The 9,414-nt window shown below is 44.9% G+C and overlaps 1 protein-coding gene across 1 annotated transcript; it reads left to right on the top strand.

Moving 5' to 3' along the window:
- Positions 1–5,259: 5,259 nt before the first annotated feature.
- LOC101647818 (olfactory receptor 52W1) lies at positions 5,260–6,231 on the top strand. The gene has a single exon (XM_004717124.3). It carries the CDS (start codon positions 5,269–5,271, stop codon positions 6,229–6,231), a length of 963 nt encoding a protein of 320 aa, XP_004717181.1. The 5' UTR covers positions 5,260–5,268.
- The last annotated feature ends 3,183 nt before the right edge of the window (positions 6,232–9,414 follow it).

Genomic DNA, 9,414 nt, shown 5'->3' with positions numbered 1-9,414 from the left:
GATTTGTAAGGTAGAATTGGGGTCATGATAGTAGGGGGGCGGGAAGCATTAAAGAACTAGAGGAAAGTTGCATGTTCCGTCCGTGCTATAATGAACCCTGACTGGCTCGTCTCTTCCTTGTGACCCTTCTGTGAGAGGATGTCCAATTGTCTATAGATAGGCTTTGGGTAGAGACCCAATGTCCATCTGCCACCTTTATAATACTTAACATAAATATATGTACATAGATCTATTTCCTTATTGTTATATATAACATCATATATAAATATATTTACATATGTACATGCCTGTATTTAGACCTCTATAAGTGCCCATTGTTTCTTTTTTCTATTTCCTTTTACTAGTTCTTTCCTCTATTTCCTTTTGCTTTCCTAGTTCTTTCCTCCATTTCATTTTACTTTTGTCTTGTCCCACTATCATGTTCAGCCTTCATTCGAATTTCAGTAATTCCTCTCAGTTACATTTCCCTTGATCAAGCCCTACCAGGCATCTTAAACTGACCTCGCCATTGATTTTAGATCAATTGTTCTTCCCTTGTCCCTGAGTTTGTTAACACCCACGTCATTTCCCCCGCCTCTCCCTCTCCCATGTTCCGTAGAACTGTCAGTCCCTGTGGTCTTCTCCTCCAGATTATTTATCCTGCCTATCTTATCTAGATAGGCATGAATGAGACAATAATAAGCACAAAAAAATAAACAGAACAAAACAACACAGCAAAAGAAAACAAACAAAACAAAAATAAAACAACACTGACCAAAAAAGAAAAGCCTATAAATAGTTTGCACCAGAATTTGGAGAACATCTCCAGAACAGATTTGCTGCATGGAACACAAATGACAGAACACCTGATGAGCTGTGGGAGGACAACACGGACATCACTCATGAAGAAGTCAAAAAGCCATAAAAAGAAACTAATATCAAATTGGATGTCTGAAGAGACTCTGACACTTGCTCTTAATCGTAGGGTAGCTAAAGCAGATGAAGAAATGATGGCATCAAAGAGCTGAACAGAACATTTCAAAGGGCAGCTCGAGAAGACAAAGTGATATAACAATGATATTTTCAAAGACCTGGAATACATTCAGCATATCTTAAATTGAAAGAACTAAAGAAAAGGTTCAAGCCTCCAATTGCCTAAATTGAAAGATTTTATGGGCAAAATATTGAAGGATGCAGGAAGTAGCAAAAGAAGATGGATAGAGTACACAGTCACTGTACCAAAAAGAACTAGCACGCATTCCCTATCTCAAGAGGTAGCATATGAGCAAGAACCAATGGTACTAAACGAAGTTCAAGCTGCAATGAAAGCATTACCCAAAACCAAAGGTCCAGAAATGGACAGCATACCAATTGAAATGTTGTAGCACGCTGATGAAGCACTCACTCATCTCCTTCAGGAGGCTGGAGGTCTAAAATCAGTATCACTGGGTTGAAATCAAAGGTACTGGAAGGGTCACATCTCACACAGACGGTTTTAGAAAAGACACTGTCTCTCGTCTGAGATTCCAACCATCAAGGTGGATATCTTGCAACATCTCTCTGCTTCATCTTTGCATCACTTTTCAATCCTCTTAGTCATCTTGATCATCCAGGATAATCTTCCTGCATCAAGATCCTTAAAATAATCATACCCACAAAGACCCCGTTTTCAAATAAAGTAACATTTACAGGTTCCAGGGATTAAGATCAGACATTTTGGGGAAGCCATTTTTCAGTCTACCATACCAGCTATCCAAGACAACTCCTGTTGTTGTTAACATGGAGGCGGTTCCTACTCATGGCAACCCCGTGTACAACAGACCAAAACACTTGGCAGTCCGGCGCCATCTTCACAATCTGCCCATTGCTTGAACCCCCTGTGGCAGCCATTGTGTCAACCAGCTCATCTCACGTTTTTTTTGCCAACCCTCTACCAAGTATGATGTCCTTCTCCCGGGACCTTTTCCTCCGGATAGCATGCCCAAATTAAGTGAGACAAAGTCCTTGTTTTAAGGAGTAGTTGAGCTATAGTTTCTCTGAGACATGTTTATTTTCACTTCTGGCAGTCCATGGTAGATTCAATATTCCCCACCAACACCATAATTCAAAGACATCAGTTCTCTTCTCTTTCTTCTTCATTGTTCCATTTTCACGAGCATATGAGGCAACGGAATATACCAGAGGTTGGGCCAAGCCCTAAACTCCTACTCACTAAATAGCTAAAAGTGTAGTGTAGCTAAAAGCTAGACAATTTAAATGAGTATTCTAATTCTACCATTTAAAATCTGTACGACATTGAACAAGACACTTTATCTCTCTCTCCCTTCGTTTGCTCAATTGTACAATTGGGGGGGTTCATTGTATGCATTTCAAATGCTTGCTGTGAAGATAGAAGCATGAGAGTACTATTCGGGGATTGATTTGACACTGCTTCCTTTCTCTGCTACAACCATATCTGGCACTGACTAGGAGTAAAGCAATCACCTTCATAGCAGTCTGACAACTGCTTGCATCACTCATGTCCATCTGACTGTGAGCTTCTTGAGGGCAGGGTCTTGTTGTTGCCAGGATAGCCTTGCCAGTTGGCATAGAATCAAGCACAAACGCGATTCACTGCAAATTGGTCCAAATACAATTGATAGACTAGGCAACTGAGCATCATGTGAATTTTATATTTTCTTATGTCAGCCTTCCTCCGTGAGAAAGTCGAAGTGGACACAGAGCACCACACCCAACGGAACCCAAGTGATGAAAGACTAACCAAAATGCACGCAGGCACACTCCTCACACATCTGCCTGCCTGTCAGTTCACTGTGTGTGCCCTGAGCCATGCCCAAGCACAGCTAGCTTTACAGCTTTCCGCCTGGGCTCAGATAAGCTGCTTCCACTATTTCACAATAACTCATAACTCATCAACTGCACACCTTCCATAAGGAAACTTCAAGTCTTTTCAAAGTAATGCTTTCTAAACTGTTATTTCCCCCTTCCCCCTCTTTCCTACTCCAGGTGATCACTAGTAAATTTGATCTCTATACATTTGCCTGAATAGGCAAATTAATTATTTCATATAAATGAGATTATTCAGTATCAGTCCCCTTGTGGTTGATTTGCTTCACTCCGTATAATGTCTTTAAGCTCCATTCATATTATAACATATGTCAAGACTTTCTCTTATGGGTTGGAGAGTATCTCACTGTAGGTGTTGCCATAGTTTGTTTATACATTCACCTGCTGATGCATATTTGGCTTATCTCCACCTTTGGCTTTTGTGAACAGTGCTATGATGAACATCGGTGTTTATGTGGGTTTGTGTCTACATTTTCCAGTCCCTTGAACACATACATGCCAAGAGCAGACTTGCTGGGTCATATGGAAGTTCTGTGTTTAGGGTTTTCAACAACCACCAAACTATCTTCTACAGTGATTGCAGTGTTCAGTTCTGAATGTCCACCAGCAGTGGACAATTATTCCCATTTCCCTGTCCTTTGCAACTTTTCTTGCTTTCCTTTTTTTAAAATCATAATATCTGAGTGGAGGTAAAGTAGTATTTCATTTGTGGTTTTGATTTACTCTCTCTGATGACTGATGTACTGATGAAGTTTTGCCTTGTAGTGCTCCTCACTCCATGTTCCCTATAAGCTTGGTGGAGTTTGCTGTGTGACTTTGCATAGTGTGATTTATAGGATGTGCCTCATTATAAACATTTAGACTTTGGTGGATGGTGAAGAATTCTCTCTTGTTTCCGTGAATATCTAAGGCTCCTGAAATTGTGGAAACCTCTGTTAGTTAGCAGAATCTCTGTTTAGGCCAACAATTAAAAGTGATAAATATCTTTTCCTACCCAACTACATGTCAGACATTGTGACAAACAGTGGCAATATTGTGGTTCATGGGAACAATGCCTGTGATTCATTCCATCTAGAGGAGAGAGAGACAAACACATAATTATAGTAGACTGAGACAGATACTTCTGAAGAACGAAGCAAGGTCTTCCCTCCCAGACTTCAGGGAGTCAGCAAAGACCTCCCAGAGGATGCATCCGCTTTCCTAGATTATTCCCCCTCCACCCAGCTCTTTCTTTGCCTTTTCTCATCTCTGATTCCTTCAGTGTGCCGAGCTAGTGAGCCCATTAGCAATGAACAACTAGATAGAGCAGGGAAGAGTTAATGTGGTGCAGGTGGGCGGGGTAAGGGTTCCGAAGGAAGCCAGTAGAAAACCATAACAGGGTTCCCTTAAGCAGTAGTCAAGACAGGAAGATTTCAAGATACAGTGCTTAGACTTGTCCCCAGTCAAGCCTCTTGCAATACTTTCTTGGTCATTTCTCCATGTAACGTGTGTTAGGTGCTTGTCGTGAGCTAGATTCCGAGAGGAGTCCATTCTGCTTGGTCTCCCTCCTCCAGCACCAGAGATGCTTCCTCCAGCTGCGATTTCTCCCCTTTCTCTAACCCCTGCTCTGCCGACACCAGGGCCGAAACTGCTCTGCTGAGGACTCCCTTCTGACTCGTGCAGAAGGAACAAAGACAAGGGAGGCAAGTTCCTTTTCCGGCTAGCATCGGTCTCTCTCTGTTACCATCAAGCCTCCACGACAACTCTCCAGCTGGTGTTCAAGAGCATCATATCATCAAGTTCAGAAAAATGTGAGCACCTAAAAATTCTCCTAGGTTTTCTCCTGACAGACAGAGGGAAGTCCGGCTTCCCTCCAAATCGTGTCTCCCTTCCCTCTTGTTTCTACTGTGGCATTGTACTTCCCTCTTGGAGGGCTGGCTCCCAGAATGTTAGAGGTGGGACTGTCTCACGGCTATAGTAGAACTGACGACGCTGAAGCCCAGAGAAGTAAACGACCTTCCCCCGATGCACAGCCACAGACAGGACAGGCAGAGCTCTGATCCTTACCTAGCACTGACTTCCCCCCATCTACAGAGAGGGCGACTAACTCTACTTGAAGCCTGAGGAGACACACTCTTCTCAACACCAACCTCGCCTGACTTCCTAGTTGTACCAGCGGCCACTGAGGCAGGCAGCGCCACCCCTTCTCCTCGCTAGCAGCATCCTATTTCTCTCCCTACAACACTCACGGGATTTCAGGTACAAAGGATTTTCCCATGTTAGCCTGGCTTGTGACTTTGATTATGCACTCCTAACCTCCAACGAGAAGTCTAGAACCCTTTGATCCTAACCCTAAGCTACCCATGGGTATCACAGTGGCACCACCAAGGTCTAACCCTTGTCCTTCCCCTTAGCAAGGCATGTCCCCATAAGCTCTAAAACTTTACCCTCCACTCCCACCAGATGGAAGAAGCTCTGCATTCCAACTCTACCTGCCTGCGCCCAACCTTCTTCCTACTGACTGGTATTCCAGGGCTAGGGGGTGCCCAGGCCTGGCTGCTCTTAGTATTTGGGCCCATGTATCTTCTGGCTCTGCTGGGCAATGGAACGTTGTTGGCAGTGGTGCGGACAGATACCACCCTGCACCAGCCCATGTTCCTGCTCCTGGCTACATTGGCATCTACAGACCTGGGCTTAGCCACATCTATAGCCCCAGGGCTACTGGCTGTGCTGTGCCTGGGGCCTCAGCCTGTACCATATGCTGCATGCCTGGTCCAGATGTTCTTTGTCCATGCAATGACTGCCATGGAATCCGGGGTGCTGTTGGCTATGGCCTGTGATCGCGCTGTGGCAGTAGGGCGTCCACTGCACTATCCTGTCCTAGTCACCAAAGTTCGTGTCGGCTATGTCATCTTGGCCCTGGTCGTGAAAGCTGTGGCTATCGTTGTACCTTTTCCTCTGCTGGTAGCACGATTTGGGCACTTCCGAGCCAAGAGTATAGGCCATTCCTACTGTGAACACATGGCGGTGGTGGAACTGGTGGTGGGTAACACACGGGTTAACAACTTGTATGGACTGGCACTTTCACTGGCTGTATCAGGGTTGGATATCCTGGGCATCGCCGGCTCCTATGGGCTCATTGCCCATGCTGTATTACGGCTGCCTACCCGGGAGGCTCGTGCCAAGGCCTTGGGTACATGTAGTTCCCACATCTGTGTCATTCTGGCATTCTATGTGCCTGGTCTCTTCTCCTACCTGACGCACCGCTTTGGTCGTCACACTGTCCCAAAGCCTGTGCACATCCTTCTTTCCAACATCTACTTGCTGCTGCCACCTGCCCTCAATCCCCTCATCTATGGGGTCCGCACCAAGCAGATCCGGGACCGGCTCTTAGAATTCTTGACCTCCAAAAAAAGTCAGTTCTAATGGGAAGCCTGTTATGGGTGAGTTGTATACCTAAAAAAATGTTTTAAGTCTAAACACTATGCCTGTGGTTATAACTCCACTTGGGAATGTGTTGTCTTGGTTATAGAGATATGGTGGGATTGATGTATGGCATGGCATGATTCAATCTCCTGTCAGGGGGTAGACGAGATCAAACAATTGAGCAGAGTAGAATTAGGGCAAGAGACTTCAAGCCACATCAAGACTGCCCACGAGCAAAGGCTCCACGGAGACCAGGACCTTCCTCCGGAGCTGGGAGAGCACACTTCCCTCTAGAGCAGTGCTTCTCCGCCTTCCTCAGGCCGTGACCCTTTCAGACAGTTCCTCATGTGGTGGTGACCCCAACCATAAAATTATTTTTGTTGCTACTTCATCACTATCATTTCGCTACTGTCATGAATCGGACAACCCCTGGGAAAGGGTCGTTTAACCCCCAAAGGGATGGCGACCCACAGGTTGAGAACTGCTGCTCTAGAGCCAGTACCCTGAACCCAGTCTTCTGACCTCCTTATCTATGAGAAATCAATTGCCCTTTGTTAAAACCGCCCACCTGTGGTGATTCTCACCTAGCAGCCCTCACTCCAAACCAAGCCCAATGCCATCGGGCCCATCCTGACTCATGGTGACCCGCTGCAGGTTTCTGAGACTGCGACTAATTACGGGAGTAGAAAGCCCAGGCTTTCTCCAGTGAAGCTGTTGCTGATTCCAAACTGCCGATCTTGCAGATTGGAGCCTGATGCATAACCACTACACCACCAGGGATCCTCTAGCAGCACTAGCTAAATCAATCACAGAGGAAATCAGCAAGCCTGGAAGTGAAGGTGGAGGGTCATTTTGAGGAGAGTCCAGGACCTTGGCACATGGATTAAGCTATGCTTCGTCCCACTATTTGTGTGTAACTGAAACACACTCAACAGATATTTGCTGTGAAACCCCAGCTATGTGCATCGCTGGCAACCCTATGCTACTTGAGAGGAGGCAGGGGGCTCCACGTCACCATGCAGGGAGAACAAGATCAGAAAACACATGGGGGATCACAGTAGCCAAGGGTTAATGTAAAGAACACTTCTCCCTTTTTACCTAATGTGCCTATGTTTTCACTCCACTGCTCCTCTGCGATCCCAAGATGAAGAGACTGAGATGGGTGGCATAGTGAGGCGGGTGCTTGGGTACTTGTCTGGGATCATAACATTCTATTCCTGGATTCAGACTCTGTTTTCAGTCTATCCCCAGGGATGAAGCAATCCAGGCTTATTCCCTACCTTCTGACAATCTAGTTAATGTACCCTGGGGTCCCAATACTGGTCTAAGGTATTTCCAGTTCGGAGAATCCTCTTGGTCTCATGTGTAATCACTAGTCCCTGGCCCCTAAAGCCCAAATAGCTAGGATCTCTCTCCCTAGAAATGTGGCTCCAAGGATCATAGGTCAGAGGGTCAAAATGTGATATCCCACATCTTTGTAACCATGCCACCTGCTTGTCTGAAGCCCAAATTCACAATGGTCTTTTGCAGTCTCCCTTTTTCTGTAGCCTAAGTCCAAAAAGTCCAATCTCCAAAGAAAATCCCATCAATATCTACATTTGCCCTAGTCAGTATCACTAGAAGTACATGCTATTAGTGCAAGAGGATGAAATAGGGATATTTCACACTGATGCTGCTGCCAGAGATTATTTGAAGATGTTAAACAGAAATCGTCATGCTGTTATCCAGAAGGGAATTCATTTTAAGATAAGGCTCCAGACTGGAAAGGATGTTCTACTACGAAAGGTCTTTCACATCGGTCTGGAGGTTCAGAATGAGTCTAATCTAAGACAGAAGACAGGGAGTAAATGCTGTGAGGGTAGAGAAAGTTCCAGGCTGCACATTCAAACCCAAGCTCTCCAGGAAACCTATCACGACCACAGGCTGGGAATTTGTCAAGAAGACTTGAAGCCAGGAGCCAACCCAGCTCCCTCAGCTCCAGACAGCTGAACCAAGCCTGGTGGCATCAAACAAAAGAGGAGTTTGCAGATCTGAAAAGATAGGTGGTGCCATCTCCAGGGCTGCATGGGGTCTCACCAAGTACTCATTAGCAAGGAACTGAAGAGAGGACCCAGTTGTTCTCAGCACTTTCCAGAGTGTCGTCACACTAAAGCTAAGTGTAAATCTACTTTCTGATGGAAGTGTGGCTTCACTCATTTTCGGGACTAATCTTTATTTTCATGAAGTACCAAGTTTTAAAGTCTGTCAGGCAATGATATGTATAGACAGAATTTGTGTCTCGGGTCTTTATGATGTACATAATCTTCTCCTAGTGATTCCCCTTTAATAAAACTATCCTGAGAAAATAATTCGAGATGTGAACACACATGTATATAGGACAATGTTTATTTTAATATTATTAGGAAAAAGTGTATATGTGTGACAACTCTGTGACAATCACATACACACACACACACACCACCACCACCACTTTTTATCCTTGCTTTGTAATACTCTGTCTTTCTCTCTCTCTCTCTCTCACTGCCATTGTGTAGACTCTGACTCATCGTGACCCTATAGGGCAGGGTAGAACTGCCCCTGTGGGTTTCCAACACTCTAACACTTTACAGGAGTAGAAAGCTTTAGAGAAATTAGTAATTTCGAATCGCTGACCTTGCAGTTAGCAGCCCAATGCCTAACCATTATGCCACCAGTATACAAGGGAGTACCGCCCCCAAAATGGGATTTTTTTTCCAAAGCTATGTATTTAAAGATTTTTACAAAACAACCTCATCGCCTTCAAAGTATTCTCCATTACCCTTAATACATTTGTCAAATCTGTTGATTCCATTCTCAGAAAAATTTTTCAAACTCATCAGTTTGGATGGCTGACAGCACTTCCCTCATTTTTTTCCCCTTCGCCTCTTCTAAGTCATCAAATCGCTGTCCTTTTATGTTCCTCTGCATTCATGGAAACAAAGAAGTTGCATAGTGTGAGGTCAGGTGAGTAAGGTTCGTGGAGCAAGAAAGTCATGCTGTGTTTTTGCCAAAAACCGGCACATTGAGATGGCTGCATGAGCAGGTACATTGTCGCGGTGTAAAACCAGTCCCCTGTCTGCCACAACTCCAGTCTTCTATGTCACACAGTGTTATGCAATCTTTTCAGAACCTTTAAATAGAAAGCTTGATTAACAGGCTGACCTG

Source organism: Echinops telfairi, unplaced genomic scaffold (assembly GCF_000313985.2).
Source record: "Echinops telfairi isolate 266 unplaced genomic scaffold, ASM31398v2 ScPeMD7_41;HRSCAF=154, whole genome shotgun sequence".
NCBI lineage: Eukaryota > Metazoa > Chordata > Mammalia > Afrosoricida > Tenrecidae > Echinops > Echinops telfairi.
This window is presented reverse-complemented; position numbering and strand designations above follow the sequence as displayed.

Coding starts and splice junctions, on each gene's coding strand:
- LOC101647818 (XM_004717124.3), top strand. CDS start 5,269: ATGGAAGAAGCTCTGCATTCCAACTCTACCTGCCTGCGCCCAACCTTC.